Source organism: Phoxinus phoxinus (assembly GCF_949152265.1).
Source record: "Phoxinus phoxinus genome assembly, chromosome: 21".
Taxonomy (NCBI): Eukaryota; Metazoa; Chordata; class Actinopteri; order Cypriniformes; family Leuciscidae; genus Phoxinus; species Phoxinus phoxinus.
The window spans coordinates 25183588-25209750 of NC_136896.1; the positions used below are offsets into that span (position 1 = coordinate 25183588).

At 36.9% G+C, this 26163-nt stretch overlaps 1 protein-coding gene across 3 annotated transcripts in view; it reads left to right on the forward strand.

Moving 5' to 3' along the window:
- egr2b (early growth response 2b) overlaps window positions 1–26163 on the forward strand; it is a 37198-nt gene that overhangs the window by 3517 nt on the left and 7518 nt on the right. The window contains exons 1-2 of one of the 3 annotated variants that reach the window (XM_079595450.1): window positions 4177–4370; window positions 18553–18628. In XM_079595450.1, the coding sequence (XP_079451576.1) occupies window positions 4329–4370; window positions 18553–18628 (118 nt within the window). In that variant the 5' untranslated portion in view covers window positions 4177–4328. Of the gene's footprint in view, window positions 1–4176; window positions 4371–18550; window positions 18629–20406; window positions 20523–26163 lie in introns of those variants that run through there. The other 2 variants (XR_013795673.1, XM_079595448.1) reach the window with 2 other exon arrangements.

The window sequence follows — 26163 nt, forward strand, 5'->3', positions numbered from 1 at the left end:
GTTATAATTTTACAAAAAATATTATATTTCAAATAAATTCTGCTCTTTTATACTTTCTATTCATCTAAGAATCCTGAAAAAAAATCATACAAAAATAAACAGAATTAAGCAGCACAACTTTTTTCAACATTGATAATAAATAAGAAATGTTTCTTGAGAAGAAAACCGGAGTAATGGAGTAATTATGCTGAAAATTCACACAAAAAAAAAATATATATAAAAAATATTTAATTATATGCTGTATTACATATTATATTCAAAACACAAATGTTTAAATGGTAACAAAATATCAAAATAGGACTGTTTTGACTGTATTTTTGATCAGCCTTGATGAGCTTATGAGACTTGTGTTGCAATTTAAACATTCCTTTCTTAATAAATTGTCTGATCACTGCCAAATGTTCAGACATTTATAGATACAAAATTGCAGAATAACTACTTTCCTGGCAAGATGCTCATCATAACTTACTGTATGTGACAACATTTTAATATACTTCTGTCTAGAACATTTATTATGGAACAATGTCAACTGATGCTTAAAAAAAACTGTAGACGATAAATAGTGCAGTTCAGTAAAACTGTAAAAAGTCATCAGTTGACTTAACTTAAAAAAGTGAGGAAACCTTGCCTTAAAAAAGCTTAATTCGTACATAACTTAATTTTTTCAGTTTATTACTTAATCATTTTGAGGCAACGGGTTTCCTCACGTTTTCTGGTCACTTTTTACAGTGTGTGTGGCAGTCCTGTCGCTCTTCTTCTGTCAGCATGTCACCAGAGCTGACGGCTGTGAGAGAGCGTGCCCGGTGTCCGCTGGAATCCGTGTGTAGGAGGACGGCCCGTCTCCTCTTTCACCTGGCTGAAGTCTGGCCTGAAAAGTAATGATGAGCCAGCCAAGCTATAGAAGACCCCCGGCTACTCCGGAGCAGAATGTGTCAGCCCACACTCTGCCTGCGCTCCTCAGCCGCTCTCTTTGTCCTCTGTCCCGTCACGAAGGATTCTGCTTAGAGCGGGTCTTCTGTCGACGAGCAGAGGCAGGTTCCTATGTGCTTTTCGGAGCTGTTTGTATGGGGAATCCCACATAGCCTCCTACACAGAGCGCCCTAAAAGACAGAAAGGGAATGTGATGGGGGGTTTTGAAGGCCGCCCCCTTACACACAATGGGAACCCCACAGTGAGCTAATGTGCCTGACAAATATTCTTACACATGTTAAACTAGTAGACAGCTCTCACCGCTGTCAGGTGTTCAGCTTTCTCACAAGTTTCTCAAAGGGTTATACATCGGATAAGAAGCATCGTTTTAGTGTTTTTCACACATTCATCGTTCATAATTCTAGTTATGGTCACGGAAATAGAGACAAAAGCAACTAATGATGTCTGAATGGATATTTTTATAATACATGTGACTGCTGTGTGATGGTGAGGATGTCAGAGGTCACTGGGGTGATGACATGACAACTGAGCAGCAGTTATTAAAGAATAAATTACGTGTTATGTTGTGTTTTTTAGGCCGAGGGATTAATTGATTTTATAACTTAAAAAAACGATTAAGGACCCACATTTTTATTACAACAGTATTTTATTAAAGGGATAGTTCACGGAAAAATGAAAATTCTGCCATCATTTACTCACCCTCATCAAACCCGTAAGACTTTCGTTCATCTTGGGAACACAAATGAAGATCTTTTTGAGGAAATCTGAGAGCTTTCTGTCGTTCCATTGACAGATACACAACTGACACTTTGACGCTCATAAAAAAGTTCATAAAGAGATCGTAAAACTAATCCATATGAATTGAACGGTTTAGTCTAAATTTCTGAAGGGATTCGATCGCTTTATATGACGAATTTAGGCTTTTATTCACATATAAACATTGATCAGCGAACAGAAGCTCAACCGAACCTGCTTGACACGTGAGAACAAACCTCATTGGTTTTTCATTTGGATATGGTTTTATGATCCCTTTATGAACATTTTAAAGCGTCAAATTGGAGGACAGAAAGCTCTCAGATTTCATCAAAAAGATTTGTGATCCGAAGATGAAAGTCTCACGGGTTTGGAATGACATGAGGATGAGTAATGACAGAATTTTCATTTTGGGGTGAACTATACACTTTTAAGCAAATTCATGCAATCATTTTTTTATCAATAATTCAATCATCACATTTTAGTTTAAATGTCAGTGTGTACGAATGTTAACAATGTTCTGAACGCTGCCCCCCCCCCCCCCCCCCCCATCAATGACTTTTAAAAATGAAATACAGGATTCTTTCCAAACAAAGGCACAAAAAAATGACGAAATCCAAACAATGGAAACATCTAGCGTTTGTCACAGCCGCTCTGATTGGCTAACCGAACTGACTTGTGAGTTATTTGGCAATATGAGATAATCAACCAAGATGAATCATTTACTTCTCCTCTGGGTCTGAGAGTCTGAAATCTGACAAATTGCGATTTTCACAAATCTCAACCCTGCAAATTAATAATATCATTATATTTAAAGTCTGTCAGTCTAAGTTATCGTTCTTCCTTTTTGTCGAGGGGAAAAATCGTCCTGTACTTAATATCACTTATAAGGTTAATGACTCCATAAACAGCTTTTTCATATTGCACTTGAAAAAGATTCATTCACAGAGCTATTGGTATTATTGCAGTCATAACTCTACTGACTAGCGGTGATAATGAAATATTAGAAATATGAATATGAAAATTTTCCTCAGGATCCAAAATAAATCTGATTGACTGAATAGATGGATGTGTTTCGTTTAAGCTTTGTCTTAGCATTAGGAAGAGTGGCTTTGACTCTTGGATTGAGGCTTTTCAGTGAGCAGCTCATGTACTGTGTTTGTCCAAACTGTAGCATCAACAATATTATAATCATGCGGACATTTACAATACAAGCCAAATGTAGTATCAAAGAAAAGCTTAGTTATTCTTAGAAATAAATTCATACAGCCAAGTCCACATTGGAACAATTTCTGTTGGTTTTTTTCCTCCTTGCCTATCCTATCTGCAATTTAAAAGAGTAAATATCATAATTTTACAGTTTTTCTTCCTTTGTGTTGTGGCCCTTGAATGGTATGAACATTACCAATTTGACTTCAAGACATTGTGGAACGTCTCTAATAATAGAGACAGGCACGTTTCTAAAATCAGTTTCCTGACACAGTTGACCTAATTTCAAGAAACGTGTCCATTTCTACACCCGTGATAGCAATACAGTCGCAATCAGATGAAATAACAGGCGGAAAAACTTTGTTGTGGCTCACAGCGGGCAGGATGAGGGGAAGAAGGCTAGATATATATGTATATATTTATAGAGAGAGAGAGAGAGAGACAGAGCGAGGTGCAGGTCGAGTGGGAGACAGGAGGAAATCCCCACACTAGCCGGCCTCCCACGGTCACTGCTGAGAAGTCTGCCAGTGGACCATCAGCAAACACAACTGATGGGATTTTCCTGATTCTGCAATAGATTACTGAATAAAAGCTGCACTGCACAACATAGTTTTCGTTTTTCAGTCATAATATAAAATAATAATAATTGTGAAATACCAGCGAACAACAGATACTTAATATACAACCTGTAAAATGATTGGAATAATTAAGATTTATTATTATAAATGTTGGAATACTTTTCTGGAAACTGTCTGTCTATGAAACACAAACGTTCCAAAGGTTGTGTTAAGTAAAATAAAAAAGATGTGTAAAGTAAATGAATACTTTTATTCAGCAAGGATATTTTCAGTTGTTTAAAAGTGACAGTAAAGACATTTACAATGTTACAATAGATTTCTATTTCAAATAAACTTTTACAATTTCTGTTTATTAAAGAATTCTTAAAGAGTTACTTTACCGATAAATTAAAATGAATTACTCGGCCTTTAGTCGTTCCAAATCCTTAAGACTTTCGTTCATTTTTGGAACACAAATTAAGATATTTTTGATACAATTTTTAGCTTAACTGACACTTTCAAGCCCCAGAAAGGTAATAAAGACATCATTAAAGTAATCTATGTGACTCCAGTGGTTTAACATCATTTTTATGATGATTTATGTGATGCAAGTGTTTTGTTTGCGCAAAAACTTGATGCACCACGGCGCATGCGTGTTGTGTTGACGCGAGAGCGGACGTTGTTGCGTGAACGTGCGTTGGTGATTAATATTTTGTTAATAAAGTTTTTTGCGAAAAAAAAAAAAAAACACACGCGTCGCTTCATAAAATTAAGTTTAAACCACTGGAGTAACATGGATTATTTTCCTAGCTTTCTGGGATTTGAAAGTGTCAGGGACAGAAATATTTAATCAAAAAGATCTTCATTTTTGTTCTGAAGATGAACGAAAGTCTCACGGATTTGGAACGGAACGACATGAGGGTGAGTAATTAATGACAGAATTTTCTTTTTTTGGGTAAACTATCCCTGAATTGTATCATGGTTTCCACAAAAATATTAAGCAGTTTTCAACATTGATAACAATAATAATTATTAATAATTGAGCGCCAATCATGAGTGTCAATTAGCATAGTAGAATGATTTCTGGAGGATCAAACTGAACACTGGAGTAATGATGCTGAAAATTCAGCTTTGCATCACAGGAATAAATGACTTAATAAATACAAATATACTAACATAGAATACAGTTATTTTAGAATGTAAGAATATTTTACAATATTGTAGGTTTTTACTGTTTTTTTAATCAAATAAATGATAAGAGACTTCTTTCAAAAACGTAAACATTTTTTAATAATTCCATGACTGGAATTTCCCTTATATTGGCGTAGCCATTACATATTTAAAACAGTAATATCCTATACTAAACCTAAACTAATCTTGACAAACTATATATCATTTGAAAGCTTACAATCTCTAGTTTACATATTTGGTGACTGATTTTCAAAATAAATGACAGAGGAGCCGTAATTGATCAATTTGCAACAAGAATATTTTCATACTCCTAAGGCGTGTTCAGACCTTTATTTTGAAATAGTGATGATGAACATGAAAAATCATGAAAGAATGGTAGAAACCTCAGTTTGTTTTCATGCCAAAAGTTCAAAATATAGCATCCATTAAATTGTTTTTGAAAAATAAAAAAATAATAGATTCCCCATTTGTGATGTGGCAGAGCTATAATGCACATACGTGTTCTTTTTGTGTTTAGAGGTTAACTTCATTTCAAAATCTGCCAAACTTCCAATACTACCTCTGAATAGGATGCCTACTTCATAAATTGTAAGAAAATTGTAAAAATAATGGTTCAGATCACTCAAACAACATATGGAAATGGAGGCGCCCTTATATGGGCAGTAATGTCAACTAGTGAAAAAGTTTGGTATTGCGCCTAAACAAAATCTCACTGAAAGCTTATTTTTTGGGATATCAACCTAAAATTTGAAACACAACTTGTTTTTTTATTTTTTTTGGGCGTTTTTAGAGTCCTCCAGGTTTAGAAAATATATATTTTATATAAAATGTGAATAATTAAATTTTCACATTGTACATTTTCATAAACTCAAACTTATATAACTTTTTTTCTGTTTAACGTTCTTCATTTATTTCACTTCTACAAAAATGTGCCAAATGTCTTCTTTAAAACAAGACCAATCTTAGACCATCTATATTCCAAAGCATTCTTGAATTACAACCATTTAAAGGGCACCTATTATGACATTTAAAATGTTCCTAATGTTGTTGTGGGAGTCCCCAACAACAGTTTTACATGCATGCAATGACAAAAAACACTTTAGTTGTCGTATAATATGCATTTATTTTTACCTGATTTGCTCACCTACTCCCAAATGATTCGTTCAACGACTCGTTTTTCCAAACCCCTCCGTTGCGCGATGCTAATCTGCGTTGATTGGTCAGATGACCCAGCAGTGTTTACAGAGATAATACTTATTGTTTAACACGGAGTACACTGATGCTTTTATCAATTAAATCGTGTTATAATAATGATTATAGTCCACTGCTTTGTAGTTTGTAGTAAAAAACTAAAAATAAGATAAAGAATTTAATGTTATGTTAGCGAGCATAGCCCAGAGTTCATATTGTAAAAGCACAATCAGTCTTTGTTTGCATTAACCCGATGCATAAACATAACGCTTTTACAAAAAAAAAAAAAAAATGCAGTTACGTTACTACGAGGTATTACTCTATTCTTTAGACAACTCCGAAAACAACGCCAAACACTTCACATATCTCAATACAAAATTGTCATTGAAGACCTAGAAGCTAAACGGTGCTTACACAACAAACTAAATAATTATTAAGCATGCTACATAAAACATAAAAGCAACCATTATTAATAACACTTACAGGTTGTGATACGGAGGAGGAAGCTGATGCAAATACACTTGGAACTGAACCTTCCTTCAATATCGGCTCGCGAATCCAAGTTTGATTGCATTTAAGTTGGTAAAGCAATCGTCTTCAAAATGGCGCGAACAATGCACAAGGCTCAGACTATACTTCTGTGGTATAGTTGTATGAATTGTAGCCACTTAGTCTTCAAATGCTCCTCCATGGGCAGATGAAAAAAGTTGGCTTTTGAGTCGCACTTCAGAACACAGCGCCTCGTCTGTTTTCAAGTTTTCCCTGGCCTTGGAGCGCAATAAGTGGGCGTGTCGTATTCAAATAACTTGACAAGTTGACGTCATCTAGTCAGGGAAAAAGCTTCGGTCTTCTAACGATTCATAAAAATGACTTCGAGTCGACTCTTACTTTTGAAAGACAATAACTTTATATACGGTGCACTTTCATATTTCAAACTTTGCAGGATGTTTTTGTTCACTTAGATCTATGTTACACACTACATGAAAGGTACATTTCAAAATTCCATAATAGGTGCCCTTTAAGTTCGGAATGTGCATTTTCATGTCTATTAAAAAAAAAAGGGGGTGCCGCTTAAGGGGTTAGTAACTTAAATATGCATATCATATGTGTATATGAACACTGTAGTATCAAATAACATGCAAATTATTGTTGCGCACTGGTTGTAAATAAGAAAAAGTAGATTTTGGACAAAATGTTGTGCAAAACATGTGACCACTATGGTTGTCGGGGCGTTCTGGGTGGTTTCTATGGTGTTGCTAGGCGGTTACTCTGGTGTTCAGGGTTGTTGCTAAGGTGTTGTTTACCGGCCCAAATCAATGAAATGTTGTTTTCTAGATATGACTGGTGTCGAGTCCCTCCTTCAGTAATAAGTCTATGGGATTTTTTTTTAAAAATTCGTTTTAATGTTGCCAGGTAAAAGTTCACTTCAAGTCTGATGACTTAGAAAAGTAAAAACACAACCTCTTCAACAGTCAGAGGTTGATTCACACTGCAGCACAGATGTGTGAGATGCGTTCAGTTTCAAAGTTTAATACTTAGGGTAAAGGGATTCGAATGAGCAATTAATAATAGTGATACTGGCCTTAACAAACACCAATAATAAAACTCAAGATTTCTTTATCCCAATGTTCTTAAAAAAATATCCCAGCATTTTAGGTCATATGAGCATGTTACATTTAAAACACCCCATAGCTATAATGTAAAAAAAAGCTTCATTTTGTGTTCATTGGCATGTTTTCTATGCAAATGCATTAGCGCCCCATTTCCATAACCATGCAAGCAAAGCTGTGACCTTTGACCCGGCTGCTCAGCGACTGTCATCTGATTCACCGGTGACAGAAGCTACGGTGTCGGTCCTGCTCAGAAAGGCTCTAGGCAAGTTCACTTTTAATAAGCTGCACGATTACCCTTTCCTGAGAATCCTGCATACATAAACACCTTGTATGATTTTATTAGCTGCCTCATAACGATGCTTGTGAGCTCGCGTTTCGTTTGAATAGAATTGATAGGAAACAATATCTGCCCTAAAGTACATCTAATGATGTTAGACTTGAGTGGGAGGAACTTGGGGGAAATTTAGCCACAGAAGCCTTTCATTTAGCTGTACAGGAGTGGGAGGCGAAGACATTACCAGGTCCAATCTAAAAAAAGAGAAGAGTTGCTAATGTTTGTACATCAGAGTAGGAGTAAATTAGTCAACTCTGGTCCCTGGCTGCTAATATCGGTTAAATTGAATGCCGATCAGTTGTTTTGGTTAAAAACAAGCCCTGCTCAGCAGCGAGGTGTGTTTGTCGCAGAAGTTTACTGAGAAATGCTAACTGTCGCTGACTTGCGTAGACTTTGAGTAATCTTGTGAGGAAATCATTGCACTTTGTCAGGGAAATAAGGCAGTTAGTTTTTTCCATGATAGGACAGGCTACAAAAATGACATCAAACCTGAAAAATAATAATGTGAATGGTGGTGTTTAACTGTGGGTGTTTTGCTAAGGCATTACTGTAAGTGATTGATAGGGAGTTACTGGATAGGGTGTTCTGGATGGTTGCTAGGGCATTGCTAGGTGGTTATCTACTGTCCAAATTTAAAAGAGCCCACACTCAAGTCTTTATGATATTCTGGTCTCTAGATTTGACTAAGGTTCCTCCTTCAGTGTAAGGATGCGTCTCAATCTGCTCCCTAGCTTCCTTGTGAATAAGTATATCGTATACACAGATTTGGTCACTGGTAAGGACCCTGGCTCACTACACATTGAGACACTGATGATCCTATTTCTGGCGACATGGCAACATCATAGAACGTAGGCTCACTATTGGGCAGCATCACACACATGACCAGCAAATAGTGAATAGTTGAATAAAGTTGTTATTTTTTGCGCACAAAAAGTATTCTCGTCGCTTGATAAACTTAAGTTTGAGCCACTGTAGTTACTTGGACTATTTTAACTATTTTGGAGAGTGTAATTACTGACATAATTTTCATTTTTGGCTGAACTAACCCTTTAAAGGAACCATCAAAATATAGTGAAATCATATCTTACACTTGTCTTTGTCATGTGTAGTGAGTAAGCTCACGCGATTTATGTTTCCCACTTCAGAACTTCTGTTAAGGGAACATAGTGAGCATTAATGCTCCCTGTTTTTCACGGTGCATTGTGGGATTCATATGTTTCAGTGCACTGGAAGGATTTTGCGATGTCCGACTCCCTGGTTAGTGCCCTGGCTGAAGGGAGCTGATTGAGACGCACCATATGTTTATTTTTTTCCACAAATGTTATCATTTACCATGTGAAACCCGCAAGTCTGATGTCTTAGAAAAGTCACAGAACATCTCTCCTCAACTAACCACATGGTTTAAGGTTATGTGTAGCACGATGTGAGATCGTAATATAGGGTTCATTTAGGTTAAAATCTCTGAGGTTTAGGTGCTGTTAATATTGTAATCTTTTGAACTTTCTATTCATCAAAAATCTTCAAAATTGATAATAATAAGAAATGTTCCTGAGCATCAAATCAGCATATCAGGATGATTTCTGAATGATCATGTGACACTGAAGACTGGAGTAATGATGCTGAATAATCCCAGGAATAAATTACATTTAAAATGTATTAAAACAGAAAGAAAAAAAAACTTACTAAACCCTAAACTTTTGAATGGTAGTGTAAGTATTTGATTATAAATATTTACAATTAAAGAACAACAATGTGCTGTGAACTTGTTACTATTCTACCTCATGCAACCCTTAAAGAGTTAGTTCACCCAAAAATGAAAATTCTGTCATTAATTACATACCCTCATGTCGTTCCAAACCCACATGAAAGGCCCCCTGAAATAATATATATATATATATATTTATTTTATTTTAGTGTGATTATGTTAGTCTTAATGTTATTAATAAGCTTGTGTGTTCCAAAACAATGACAAAATTAGCATTTTGGAGATGTAAGTATTCCAAACTTACAGTTTCTCACTTCCGCTGAAATGGATCACAGATTCTAATGATATCACCGCAGACTTCAGCTTCTCATCACATCTTCGGTCCATCAAATCCTCTCTATCTAAAGCATCCCGCCCATATACTATAAATACAACCTGGCCAAAGCAACCATTGAAACGTCACGGAGCAGAATGGATTGGAGATGTGTGTTCGGTTGCTCAAACGCTCAAGTTTTATTTCGTTTTCCAACTGTACGTTGGTTAAGAATGAAATGGCTAGAATTGATTGACACTATTAAATCCAATGTATCATAAGCGCTCTGTTTCCATCCATCCGTAGACAGACCCGTCATTACACACTTTCAAGGCCCAGAAAGGTAAAGACATCGTTAAAATAGTCCATCTACAGGGGTTCAAATGTAATGTTATGAAGCGACGAGAATACTTTTTGTGCGTAAAAAAACAAACAAAACTAATGACTTTATTCAATTTCTTCTCTTCTGTGTCAGATCCCCTATGCTATTCGCATAGTAAACGGAGTACAGCGCTTCCTGGCTTTATCTCAGAATGCCGGCTCACCATTGGCCAGCTCCTGCATCACATGCGTGTGTCGTGGTGCTCATGTGAACAGCGTCTGCATTCTGGCATAGAAGCGCTGTGCTGTTTACTACACGAATAATGTAGGAGATCTGACACAGCAGAGAAGAAAGTAGGGCCTTGAAAGTTGCAATGACGTTGCTGTCTTTGGAGGGATCCGAAAGCTCTTGGTTTTTCATCAAAAATGTCTTAATTTGTGTTCCGAAGATGAACAAAGGTCTTACGGGTTTGAACGACATGAGGGTGAGAAATTAATGACAGAATGTAAATCTTTGGGCGAACTATCACTTTAAAGCAACACCAAGTAGCTTTTGCTCTCGGGGTCCCCCTACAGTTAGGAAACAGTATTGTCTTCTACTACTGTCGCAAAATATGTCATGGTTACACCAAGGGATACGTGCATTTGTTGACAAGCCGATACCCCCGAACTCTGCAGAAGGAGTTTTCACGTCTTGGGCAGACTGCCTGCGTTGCGTGTGAAATGTCTTCATCCCAGGTACAGTGGCATATATGTCAGTATGTCATATGAATATAATTTCATGGGTTTTATTTTTTTTATAAAACGCCAAAAGATTTTACGTTGACGCTGGCTCACGTTTACAAGCCAGCGTCATTATAGTAGCCTATTGGCTACTGTTTTACATAATGGATAATTCAATTCAATGTTTGTGTGGTAGGTAAAATAATATATCGTCAATATTATAATATCAAGCAACCATAGATGAATCTGCAAATTTGAAAAATCGATTTGCATTATAGCCTGAGGCAAGGCACTTTCACCAGAAACAAACATGACTATCAGCCTGCAGTCATTAGGATAGTTATCCTAAAAGATGATTTTGTCCGTCTAATCATGTAGCTATTACTAGTCCGACAGCATGACGGCCAAGTCAGCATCGGTCCCTCCTCCTCCTTTAGCTCACGCAAGCGAGAGAACACTGGACCAATATTGATCCTCGTCCGGCCTTTGATTTTATCACTCTCCCTTTTTCTCTTTCTAGTCTCCTCCGACAAAACCTTTGCCTCCTTCGGTTTAGTTGCTGCTTCGGCCGTGATAACAACATACAGACGCTATACCAGCCGGCAAACTAACGCTAGTTGGGCTCTCACGTCCGAATTTGAGGAAGTGGGGTGGTGGGGGAAGTGGGGTGGTGGGGGAAGTGGGGTAAAGCAGTCGAATATTGTAGTTCTTTTTGTGCTCGGGTTACTACCCGAACCCCGAAGTGCCAGTAAAAGTGATACAGACCCCGTCAGGCTATGGCAGACGTGTCATTCAACCTATTGTAAGGCGATGTACCATCACAAGAGTCTTGGAAATATATTATGAAGGTTGAAAAACTACTTGGTGTTGCTTTAATGACATCAACATGTTGGTTTGTGACAGTACTGCAGGTGGTCAGACAAATTACAACAGCTCAGGCTGTAAAAAACAAACATAACATGCTTAAAAATACAACTTTAACAAGTTAACTTAAAGCTGCAGTCCGGCACTTTTTTGGGTTTAAAAATATCAAAAAAGACATTTTTGAAAAAAAACGTAACCAGCCAGTGTTCAAAACGATCTGCTTGCCTTACCTCGATTCAAAACGGTAATCTTGTAATAATGATTTTAATTCCAGTGGTACTGGTGGATTTCCGCGGGAATTTCGAGCATGTCTTTGCGTCATTACGTCACTTCTGTACACATAGAGAAGGAGTCTCGGCTAGCGTGTGTGGATGATGGTGGAGATTTAGCTTAGCACTTGGTATGGCGGATCCCGAAAGTTTAAAGCGACAATCACCAGTGACAACTGGAGATTCACCAGTTGTAAAACCCAAAGACTTCAGACTTCAGAGTGGCTACAGAAAAAATATATTTTTCACGTTTTGACGTGATATAAGCAATCGTTAGATTTAATCAGCATGATATAGCCTACTGCAATGCTTCCCCCCACCCCCCGAATTTGGTCAGAACAAAAGTGAATGTTACTTACTTGTTCAGATGACATTTACCGATGAAAATTCTAATGTTGACACTTTCAAAAAGTATACTCTGACATTGCTGATGACAGTACAGTATCCACAGCGACGCGACAGGTTCTCCTCAATACATTGTGTTCATCCGCGCTGTTTCATGCCGATTTACTACTCACGCACAGTTAATAATTCCGTGAATAACTGCAATTGCAGATTTCTAACAGAGATGGCGACAAAGAGGAAAAACGACGGACTGCAGCTTTAAACTAAACCAAAGCAATAAGTACTATGTGTAACAAAGGACACTCTATCGGTCTAGAAAAGGTTGAAGGTGTGACCTAATAGCCTGGTTAATATTTTTTTAAGTAAATAAAACCAGTTATAGATGTTACCATAGAATGAGGGTAAACCAACTCCAGAGTAAGGCTTGATGCATTCGCCATGTTGTCATTATCATGTGACCTACCAGCATAAGTTGCGTCGCTTCACATCCATTCATAAATTCTCTCCCGTGGCCTAATGGGATTGTAAAGTGTCCATCGTATGTACACTTAAGAATCTCACAAGTAGAAGTAGGTCATCCAGGTACTTTTTGCCTAAACTCTTTATGAGTACTGTGAATTCAGACATACTACTTGTGTCACATACTGTTTTTCGCCTACTATAGAGTAGGGAAGTATGCAATATCGGATGCAGCCTATGAATTCGAACATACTACTCTGTCGGCATACTGTTTTTCGCATACTAGTAGAGAAGTATTTGATTTCGGACGCAGGGTTAGCCTTGCCAAGCCTTACACACACACTCCGCCTTGTGCTTCATTCACACCCTCAGAATAGTTATGCATTTAAGATTCTCATCCTTTTTTATTCCAAGACCCCCCTATTGTCCACAACACTATTCAAAGGCCCCATGACTTCGTTGCTTACTGGATAAGGATGATTAAGGACAAATATATTTAAAAGAAAGATTTTACGTTACTTTTCCTGTCTTATCCAGGTTTTTGTAGACAATCTTGGTTCTTCTATAATTTTGTATATAATTGTTTTTAATAAAATAGGAAATATCTTGATTTTTGTTGTTGTTTTAGCTTATTTAAATGCTTGTTGTCTTGGAAGTTTGTTGAGGCCCTCTAGTGGGCCCCGGCCCCCCTGGCGGAGAACCACTGCTTTTAAGGATAACTTTCTTTATTTTGTCCAATCTGCTGATTGCACAACAATTATTTCACAAAATGAGACAATCTAGATTTCACCACATCCAAATTTTCACATGGATTCTTTCCAGCGAGTCGATCTACACATCTCACATATCAGGCCGTCTCTGATCACCAGGTTTCGTCAGCCTTATTTCCTTCACTCGGTCTCTCTCTCTCTTCAGACATATCACTTCCTCAAGGATAAATACACCAATTACTCCGCACCTGCATTTCATCATTGAGGAAAAAAGAGAGAGAATCGTGGTATTTATTAGATTTACTGTCACTGGAGAACAAACCAAATTCCCATCATTTGCATGGAGAAATATGATGCAGCTGGGTGAGCTCATTTGAACTGTTTTAATTGGTGAGAAACGGAAGATTGAGAGACAAAAACATCATTACAGGCTATGTTTCCACATCAGGGCATTACTGATTTTATTACCTCTTTTATTGCCTCGTTGTTCTTGAGAGAAGGAGAATTCGCAGGTTTTTGGCATGTTCTTCTTAGGCAGAAGTTCACCTTAACTAGAGATAAGAAAGATCGCGAAAACAGCGAAGGCAAAAAAAAAAAAGAAAATAACTGCGGTGAAATCAAATTGTGCATCTTAAACAAAGCAACTTGTGTCTTCGCAAAATGTGAAATTCCTGAGTTTCATCTTGGGCTTCTTCACACACGCGTCACCTTCGGTTTTCATTACAGACCTTGATCTTAATGCTTCCATCCACTTAGCAAACGTAAAGAATTTACCCTCGTCTAGAGCAGGATTAATGCTTTCTCACAAGCAAAGCAGGCACAGTTCAATCACGCCACAGGAGGACTGTGGGTAATATATGAGCCAGTGCCTATTCTCATATCCCTGCCAGACAATTTAAGGTTGTAATGATCTTTCCAAATCACTGACATCTTTATAGATGTTGCAATACTGACAAAAGCAGTAATTCTATTTCGACTCAATCCAATAATCACTTTTGAACGTTAATCTATTCTGCCTTTTTTTCGCTCTCTAATAGCTCAGCTGTGGTAAATGTATTCGATTTCCACACGGCTGATGTCAGATTCATTCTCTTGTGTGTTTTTTTTACCTTTATAGGCTGGTTTAGATTGTGCTTGGATCAGGGTGGTTATATTTTCGAGTAAACGGAAGGCTACAACACTCAAATACAAAGGTTTTCGCAGCAAAAGAACCTTTAATTGCATCTATTATAATCTTTCGAGAGATATTGTTGAGCCTAAGAAGATATTTCATGACTAAATAGTTTCGTCCTTTGGCATTTGTTAGTCACACTGAAAGGCGTGTAAACATGTATGTGGGGAAGTTTCATATGAAAATGAAAACAGCCGAACTGCCTTATGACAAAATAACTCCAGGCTTCAAGTCATACAAGATGATACTATTCCTGAGAGATATTTGGGTGTCACTTGTTTTTTTGGTTTTGTGGACTGAAAAATAGTTATTGTGTCAAAAAAATAGTCGACTTCTTGCTAATGCTAATGCAAGCTTACGCTAACACAGCTAACATTTTGTTTAATCCTAAATTCACACAATTAAATATTTTCACACTTTGTGTACGAATTACAGATGATTGAAAATGACGCACAATAAAAAAGCATTTTATTGAAAAATTATTTGTCTTGCGTTTTCTTTTGTTTTTCTCACACATCCCATAACTCTATTTCATCTAACCTCTTTACACTGTTTCTTTGCTACTGTATGTAAGCCAGTATAACTTGAAATTGGTTATCACGGTGGAAATTACACCTCAGAAATGACAGATCTAATTTGTGTTAAACTTAAAGGAATAGTTCACTTAAAAATGAAAATTCTGTCATAATTTACTCAAACTCATACAGGTTTGAAACAACTTGAGGGTCTTTCTTCTGCTGAACACAAAAGAAGATATTTTGAAGACTGTCAGTAACCAGACAGTTGTTGGACCCCATTGACTTCAATAGTAGGAGACAAAATACTATGGAAGTAAATCGGGTCCATAAACTGTTACTGACATTCTTCAAAATATCTACTTTTGTGTTCAGCAGAAGAAAGAAACTCATCCTCAAGTTGTTTTAAACCTGTATGAGTAAATGATAACATAATTTCCAACTATTCCTTTAATACAAACAATTTTTACACACATAAATATTTAGGTAGTTTGTTTATTTCAGAGTTTGTTTAGATTATAATAGTTTTAAGACAGACTTTTTTGTTAAGATTGAAAGTTTGGGACAATAAAATAAAAACAAACAAATTTAAACAATGTTTTTACACACAATTTTTTTTTTTTTTAAATGAATTCATAAATTACATCTTGATTGAAAATGATGCACAATAAAAAGTATTCAATTGAAAGGTGATTTATTTTCTTACACATTACATATTTCATCTAAAGCTCTTTACTGACACATTTGTCTCATTGGTAAATGAGAAAAAAATCCTGGTTTTTTTTTGGGGGGGGGGGGGGGGGTTACAGGAGCAATATTTTGATTTCAAGATGGAAATGACACCTCGGGAATGATAAATAATAATAACTAGTTTGTGACAGTAAAACATTTTTTTACAATGAAATTAAAATACAGTATTTACATTACACAACATTAAACAATATTTTCACAAGCTTGATTTATGCACAATAAAACCATTTAAATGGAAAGTGATATATATATATATTTTATTTTGTTTTCATCTAAAGATCTTATCTGACACCGTTGTCACTATATGCAGCAAAAGTGGTGATGACGTTGGAAATTAATTTTCACACAATTAAATATTTAAATAGTTTGTTTATTTCATACTTTCTTTAGATTATCATATTTTTTTAGACAGAATTTGTTATGTTAGGATTGAAAGTCAGGGACAATAAAATAGAATAAATAAAAATAAAATAAAATATAATATCAAAATAGAATGAATATGCCTACAGAAAAGACATCAAACATTTGAATAAGACATTTTACCAAAAAAATAATAATCAAGTATGAATAAAAGTGCTGTTGTGTGACCAGGCCTCGTACACCTTTTAGTGAAAGCTCAACATCTCCATTTCCTGCTGTAACACAGTCAATGTCTTCATCAGCAGAAACTCACCGACAGGCCGTTCGAGACAATAGCAGCGTCTCTCAACACCTCCTCGGCCTGGCACTGAGGGCCCGGTTTGAGACTTCCTGTCCAGGCCACAGACTTTCACTTCTACCGGCGGACACTAAGTTGATGATTAGCTGACTCAGTCTGGACTGTGGCTGCAGGACGTCTTGTTGTCCAATCAAGGCCTTCTCCATCATGGTCGATGTGAGCAGTCGCTGCTTTCTCCAGTCTTTAGGGATGAAGACGGAGCACCCCGAGAGCTAATTGGACATGGCGCGTTACAAGCTGAGAACAAGCTAAGTGGAGCTAGCTGTCAGGAGAGACTGATTATCCTGAGCGAGGGGGGGACACACTTCCACTACGTAAGCACAACGTCAGTTCCTGTACCTGGTTGAACATTAACTCACGGGCTAAAGCAGGGCTGTGGCGCTATCCTGAGCCATGCAGAGGAACAGGAAGAAGATGCTTTGAATATGGAGCTCGCCTGTCAAGGGCTTGTCTGGCCGAACAAAGCCATCAGTCGGCCCCTCTTTGTCTCGCTGAGCAAAACAAGATGGCAGTGCATGTCAGGGAAAATTGCCCTGTCTGTACTTTCACTGTATTGGGGACATTCATGCACTGAGAAAATGAGGGAGTCACAGGAAGAGCCAGGATGTTGTGTGATAAAGGAAAAATCTACAGTGCAAGAACATACACTGTCCTGCTGACGCCTGAAGAAATTACCAATTGAAAACACAGGGAACCCTTTGCCATTAGATGTGGGTCAGTGACGTGATGCTTAGAAGAAGAAAAAAAAATTATACAAGCAACTACTCAAATGCACCTCTTCTATGATGAATACATTTTCAGTTTGGGAATAAACTATTGATTTATTTACAAAAGTATAATTGTAATAAAAAATATGTTAACACTTTATTTCACAGTTTCCTTGTTACATATGTTACATAATAACAGTAAATTATGCATAATTACATGCAATTAACCCTCAACCAAACCCTAATCCTACCCTATAACCCATGTAGTTGCTTAATATTACTCAGTACTTAAAAATATAATTGCACTGTAACAATGACACCTTAAAATAAAGTGTAACCAAAAATATTCGGACCAACTTTATATTTATAAGTGTATTTAAATTAATTATCTGACACGATGCACTTATTGTGTACATACACCCGTTTTTACATTATATTACTAAAGCTGTATGTAATTACATCTGTGATTTATTTGTGTAATTGCACTGTTGACCGACCCTTAAACCTAACCATACTACTACTCCCATCCCTAACCTTACCCTAACCAATAGCAGCAAAAGTGTTTTACATTAAAACATGGACAATAATTACATTGTACCTATATCAATATTTTTTGATAAGTTAAAGACACCTAATATAATGTGGGACCAAATATGATTAATATTTGGTGAACATGGAGTCAACAGGGAGAAGTTTTGTTGTCGGGTGTCAAGAAACCCGTATGTAAAGGAAAATGGAAATGATATAGAAATGATATCAACCGAAGAACCCTCATTTGTGTGTCGCCTTATTGTCATAATACAATTTGGTAACACTTTATTTTACAGTGTCATCGTTACACGTTACATGTAGTTACTGTAGTAATAACTATAAATTATGCATAATTAAACATGCAATTAACCCTAAACCAAACACTCATCCTAAGCCTAACCTTAGTAAGTATGTAGTTATTACTTAAATGTATAACTACATTGTAACAATGACAGCTTAAAATAAAGTGTAAACTTGTTACCACATAATAAATGTATTAAGCAACCATTAAGTGTCATTCTTCCATCAAAATAATCCCTTAACGCTTATAAGCGTTTTGACCAATCAGTACCCAGGACCATAACCAGGACTATCTGTTTTTATAAATGCAGGAGAACAACATGAATGCAAAAATGATACATGCATTTAGACTCGATTTTTCTCCTACTTCCAGATCTTTGATCCACACCCACTGAAATCCTGCTGGAAGAGCTCATGCGGAGTTTCTAAAAGGGACTGCAGGCCTACAGGTAACCAGTTTGCTCTTTTGTTCCCTCTTATGTTAATAACTACTACTATATGCTAAGTGTAAAATGCAGCTCTTATGGCTGTATCTGTTCCACCAAAAGCTGTTCAGTTTTCACATGGTCTCCTGTTAACATATTCTGACCCATGCCCAAAGAAATACCTTGTTTAATCACAGCTCCAAAAATCACACATTTCGAAGAAAATCCAATTCAATTCACATTTTTTTGTTTAGCGCTTTTCACAACGCATCGTTTCAAAGCAGCTTTACAGAAAAATGCATGTTAGAGTGATCTGGGTCACACTTTATTTTAAGTTGTCATTGTTACAGTGTAATTATATATTTAAGTATTTACTATAGGGTTTGGTTTAATGTTAGTTGCATGTAATTATGCATAATTTACTGTTATTACTACCGTAAGTACGTGTAACATATGTAACAAGGACACTGTAAAATAAAGTGTTACCGTGATGATCTGATCTGTTATCAGACGTGACTGTGTCCAAGTAATGTTCATATTTCAGAAATGTACAGTAGATAATTCAAATGCAGTTAGCTAACATCATTCATTTAAGGAACAAACAATGCAACAAAATGCAGCACAGACACTTTTTCTTTCACATTTTTGCAGAAGAATCTCATATTTATTGGTAGCTGAAAACAAAATGAAATATTTGAATTTGGTCTGCTCATATGATGCTGTAATAAAGTGTTTGCCGTCAATTTTTTGCACATTTTCAGAAAAAAACAAAACACCAATCTTAAATGAATGCATAAAAGTGACTCTTAATGTATACAATGTGCATGTATTTGTTATATAATATGTTGTACACAGCACTGTATATAAATAAAATGTTAAATTTTTTTTTTACTTTAAAGGTCAAAAGATCATTAATTTGTTGATATTGGGCTGTTTAACATGTATAACCGTGTAATAGATGCTATATAGCATGGTTATGTCCTTAATTTCAGACAGACAACAGGCACTCGTGTCAATTTGACAACAAAGGAGAAACGTGTCTTTTCCTGCATCTGCTCCCCCTCCTCCCCCATCCTCGTCTGCTTAATTAACAAAGATGGGTCATTAGGGGAATTGTGAATGAGGTAACCAGACCCCGGATTAAAACGAACACAAGCTGCAAAAACGCGAGAACACAATCATTTATACAGCTAAACTTTCCACATTATTAGCGTCATTTAAGAATAGGATAGTGGAAGCAATAAGAGTTTATAGAATTACACAAACGGGGGGAATATTCCGCTATGCTAATGAGCTGGTCTTTGGAGACTGGGCTTAATGGGGTTTCAGTAGGAGCCTTTATTACCCGCTCCGCTCCACACCGGATCCGTCCGCGAGGAGTAGAGGGGAGTCCGATAGCCTCGCTGATGTGATTGTCAGTGCTGCGTCTGGGCTAAAGTGCCTTGATTCATCTCCATCCAAATGGGCAGTGACGCCATGGCTGCATCTCCATCTTCGTCTGCAGAAGACCGAATTCCCTGGAAAATAATGAATCGCGGCTTCATTTGTAACTGTCAGAGAAAATCTCGGCTCGCCGCGGCTCTTCTTTCCGCTGATGAGAGCAAGCGATCACAAACTTCCAGAAGTTCACGGCTGTCACGCATAGTGTCAGGGCTCGGACTACTTTGCGTTTGGGAAAGTTGAGTGTCTTAAACGTTTGCTAATGTCAGAACCCTCATTTATTCCCACACAAACCGAGTCTCCCTCACACCGAGCTGCCTTTCTTTTTGTGGTCTGTTTTTGTTTTCTTTTGTTAATGACAGGAGTCCGAGGTCATCCATCTTCCGTAGACATCCACCCACTGATCTCCGCTGGCCAATCCAGACTCTGGTGACCAGCATTATGGCCGTGTCAGGGTCCGAGCCCCCCCTCGGCCCCCCGTGATTAATCATCATTTGGAGAGCGGTGCTGGGACGCTCAGGAGAGGGGCCGGCCCCTGCAGGTGGTATCGGCTTTGGGGGAGAATGGACCTGCCACTGGGCCTTTGTGTGTTCTCCCCTGGACAACAGCGCTGCCGCTCTGACTTTACCTTACTCCCAGAGCGCCCAGAGAGACAGTGGGACGCTGTTGGTTCATAGGTAGATGGTGTTGAGTTGCATGCCAAGTCCAGAAATATTCCATATGTTCTCCAACATTCCAAACACTGACTCAAATTTGACAACAAGAGAGAGTTGAGTATATGTTTATATACCCTCGGTTCCACAGACAGCCCTGGACTAAAATGCATGCTTGAGCTGGTTTGATATATCTTAAAATACGTCTGTGCCATTGTTTTGTCTCAAGATGCTTACCAGTAATGTTCTTTCTAATAAAAACTTGAATGTCAATTGAACTAATGTCTAATTCTGGCTTAAGCCCTGTCTGTGAAACCAGGCCATATAATGTCAGAAAAAGTTTTTCCTTAAAGCACATTTTAAGTCATTATTTGTTGTGCTTTAAAGTACACTTATTTCGATGTGCTGACTAACACACTGAAGCAAATGTAAAGTACTTGATTATAATTTTAACTGTAGAGTTATTCGATATTACATCAAAATAAATTATGTATATTTTAGTTTACCATAAATGCTTGTTATTCAGTAGTACACTTTAAAAATATTACAAAGACAATAGAAGTTATTATGAAATTACATATAAAGATGTATTTAAGTCCTAAAGTGGCTCTCTTAAGTTCAACTAATTACATTTAATATAAATGTAAATTATAATACATCTTGGTAGTGTTCAAAAACATTACATTCAGTTCACAATTAACTATATTCTTCTAAAGTATATTATTTCCGTGACAAGCACTTTTTTTTAAATGCATGTTAAATTGGACTATTTACATCGCTATTTTCACTGACAACTTCTGTCTTAGTAATGGCTTATATAAAAGCTAAAGATACCAAAGAGTTTCTTGAATTTTCTTTATTGTGACTGCCACTTGCACGTAAAAAATAATAATACTTTCACCAACATCGGTGGCCTGACAACTTTCCCACTATTTACTGTCTGAAGCCATTTGCTAAATAAAATTTGAGTGGTTTCCAGGGTGTTGCTAAGCAGTTACTAAAGTGTTCAGAGTAAACCCTCGGAAGTTATTAGGCGGCTGCTCACTGGCCCAAGTCAAAAATCTAAAAAATATTCTGGTCTCTAGACATGTAATACTATAATAAACTTTTAAACATATAAGTATGAACAATTGTAATAGAGATACTTACTAATATGGTATAATATATAAACAATAGAAATCAATTCGGTAACCAGTATACAGCCTTCCACATTATTAGGAACATTTATGAATAGGACGCAATGACAGCTAATAGATCAATGTTAAATAAACTTTTATTTAAATCTAAAAAAGGCCAAAAGTTTCTGTAAGAGTTAGATTTAGGGTTAAGGACAAAACAATACAAAAACAAGCATGCATTAACTGTGTGTGTATCAGAGAACACACACACAAACACACACACACACACACACTCAAATGAATTATGCCTTTTCACGAATATGGATTGATCAATGTCAAGCATTATTTTATTTAGAATTTGTGCAAGACGGTTGGTCCCCTGTGAAATCTCACGAACAAGTTCATATCTTAAATAAGATGATTTTCACGATGAAGACATAATGTCCTTTTGTTGTTTTGGTGGGAAACAGTATATTAGAAAGCAATCACTCAGGATCACATAAATGAGTGTACATCTAATGAATCAAAATCAACTAATTTTCCTCCCATGACTGCTTTAGTCTATTTCTCACCATTAAACAGGGTGAACATTAAGAAGGTCTTTAATAGCTCCATTTAATAGGTGGAAGCTTTTGGTTCATAAACCTCTAATGATGCTGATGCACACAATTCATTACTGACCACATCTAGAAATGATGGATCTGCTGCATAATGGCTAAACTTTGACTGAGCCGACAAAAGGCTAAGACTCTAACAAGACTCTCCATTAGCAAAAGGCTGGCATCAAATTAAAGATTGATTTAGCAGAACCATTTGTTACCAGCGGCTGACATGCAGCTCTGTCTGTTGAGACCGCTGAAGACACAGACACCCCATCATCTCCCGCACCCCTCGCAAGCCAAGATGAACGCTTATAATGATGCCATTTGCTTAATTTTCTGTGCTGTATATGTTCACGCTGCTCCCCACACACACCTATGTTGTGCAGCTTTGTATCGCCTCACATTTTAAATTTCAATTGCATGGATTTGTTTTAGTTACGACGCTTTTACGATATTTTATGCAGTGTTGTTAATAATGTTGTTGTTGTTGTTTTAAATCCAATGCATTAGACTGAGAAGAAAGATACAAAAACAGATTTTTTTGTTTGATGGTTACACTTTATTTTAAGGTGTCCTTGTTACAGTGCAATTATACATTTAATATTAATTAACTACATGTACTTACTATTGGGTTAGGTTTGGTCTAGTTTAGGCTTAGTTGAATGTAATTATGCATAATTTACTGTTATTACCAGAGTATACGTAACGTTAATAAAGTGTTGTCCAAATCCTTGACAGATTTACAAACGGTTTGGTTTCTTACAAACGTTATTAACGTGGCTATAATTCTGGATGCTTGAACATGTTGAAACATATAATATTATAATTATACATAAGTATGCAGTGTCATAACTACATGTGACGTTTATAACAAACCAACCAGTTTGAAAATTGAGCAAGTTATGGTTATTTAAAAAGTACATGCACTATTAAAACAATGTTACGAGTGAGTGAGCTGACTGTGACAAGATGGCCGCCAGGTGCGGACGTCGACCTCCATTGGCCAGCAGCGCGGATGAGACATCTAGCCTTTTTTTATGTATATCTATGCTTCTAGCATCAAAAAATCGCTATTTTTAAAACACTAAGAAGGCTCGACACAACATAAAACCGTGCTCGAAGTATCACCAAGGGCTCTATACATGAACTTGAGCATTCACTACATTGTTTGTGTACACAAAGTTTACTAAAAAGAAAGGTTTTGAACAACTCACTGTAGCTGTTGTTGTTCTTCGCGGCCGCCGGTATTTTGTCAGTCAAAAATAGTCGATCTGCATCACTGAATCATTTCATTATTATATGAGGATCCTTTTTCAAATACAAGGTCAATATTGATTTTCACTAACGACAAAACAACAAATTATCTGTGAATTTAGATGGAACTAAGCTTTAGCAGCTTTCCATCTTTACTCTCCTCCCTGTTACGTTGCATTCGGAGATCGACTACTTTTGACTGACAAAATTCCAGCCACCGGAAACACTGATAAAGCGAGTAGTACAAAACCTTTCTTTTTCAGTAAACTTTGTGTACACAAACAATGAATTCAACGCTTGAGTTCATGTAGAGCCTCTGGTGATACTTCGACCACAGTTTTATGTTGTGTCGAGCCTTCTTAGTGTTTTAAAAACAGCGAACGAACAAACTTTAAATGAAAGTTTAACTCAAGTAGATAAACAAAAAGAGCCTAGGTTCAATTTTGGCAACAGTTACCCTTTAAGAGGATCATCAAAATAAAGTGTAACCACAAGTTGCTATATTCACTGATATTACTCTTCAATGTAGTTCTGTTCAAATGTCGTGCCAGGCTTGATGTCATTGACACTATTGTGATCTGTGTTGCTGCTATTGAAAGTGGTGTGCTCGTTGAATGATTTTAGTCGTGTTTATTTAATTAAATTTGAATACTAGGAATACTTGACTCAATTTGATAACTTGCCTGATATCTACAGTCTTTTTACATTCTATAAACACGCCATTCACAGTCATTTTCACCATAAAGCTTGTGAAATTTATCAGAAACTTTCTAAATGAATGGGATCCCATCTGTAATGCATGAATTTAAGAGTAAAGAGGCTCAGAGTGTTCACCCATTATGCCACAGTCAGTCCCAGGGAACAGAAAAAAGTCTCGCATCTTCAGTGTTAAACAGAACATTAGTGTTAATGGCTGATGTTGCTAATAGGGAAGGCAAAAGTCAATGATGGACCGGGTGTAATTAGTAATAATGAAGCTTGTGTTGGGACGTGACCTGCTGCCCCAGTAGGACGGTGCTCTGAGAACGGATCAGAACACAACCAGTGACAACATTTTGACTATGATTATTACTTTGCGGTTTAACAAGACAAAAAATTGCATTCAAACTTATCAATGCACTTATCAAGTTAACAATGGCAGCATAAAGGCAACATTTTTATATATAAAGTTGTTTACTGGCCCAAGTCAAAAGAATCCAACTTCATGTCAAATTCCGTCACAGTCACATGGGAATTTGTAACTATTTTACTTTTTGCTGAATTGAATTTGTACAATCTCGTCTTACATCATACAAACATGCGTTTTCGTACGAATCGCATCATACAAAATATTGACGTTTTCTCATGAGATTCAGTTCCCTGAGAATGACTCTGGTCCCACTTTCAAAAGGTCTGCAAACAGTGAGTTCCCAAGTTTACTTAGCGTTAGGGGTGTGTTCAAATCCTTATGGAATAACAAAAGAAATGTAGCTGATAATTCAATGTGCTTTGTAATTAAATAGGAAGATAATCATTGTTTTGTGACTTATCCGATGGACTGCATAAGAACAGTTAATGAACACGTGTATCGCATGCATGGCTGCGTTGTCCACCCTCTGAGCAAGATGTCTGAATGACACCAGAACCCACGTCTCTGTCCATCAAAGCAGTTCAGCTTTGGCACCTCTGACTTAACATTATCATGATAATTTCAATGTCAAAGATGTAGGATACACATGAAGTCCAAGCATTGTCTTGAGTTTCCTTCTTCCACATTGTTACACCCCCATAAACCAGCGCGCGAGAGTAAGACAGCACCTCATATAGCCACATGGTAGAATATAGGCAATCAGTTTGAAACCAGATCAGTTTGCATGAGGAGCACCAGCTATCCCAGGAGTGTGTGAGTGTGTGTGGAGCGCTGTGTTGCTATTGGAGCCGCGTGAAGCTCTTGGAGGAGCCCACTCATATGATGGGAAGTCACAAAGAGCCACTCTCCATGCTGCACTGATAATGTGAGTATAGCGTTCACCATCACCAATGTTTCTTCGTGTGTTTGAGCATGTGTGTGTGCACTTTAATGCACTGTAATGCTGCATGATGTTGAACCTGTGGGTGTACAGTACTTGTCTCTGTGAGCAGAGACCTTCATTTAGATAATGTGGATAATGGAATATTATCAAATATACCAGGGCGAAACTTTTTTTTTTTCACGGAAAGGTATTATTGCTCTCGACCGTTCCCGTGAGCAATTATGTCATCTGAGTTGACTTAATGGTGTGTTGTCCTTCAAAAAAAATGTCAAATTAAAATAAAATGTATGTAATTAGACTCAAGATAGAAAATAATGTTAAAAGTTTTAACAATTTTTTTGGGAATAACTTTCACTGTTGCTAGAATCAAAAATATTATGATTTTTGTTTAAATAGGGGATATTTTCATACAGAATATTTAAAGACATTCACATCTTCTAAGCACAATCCTGATATGGAGACAATGTCTTTCTCTATAAA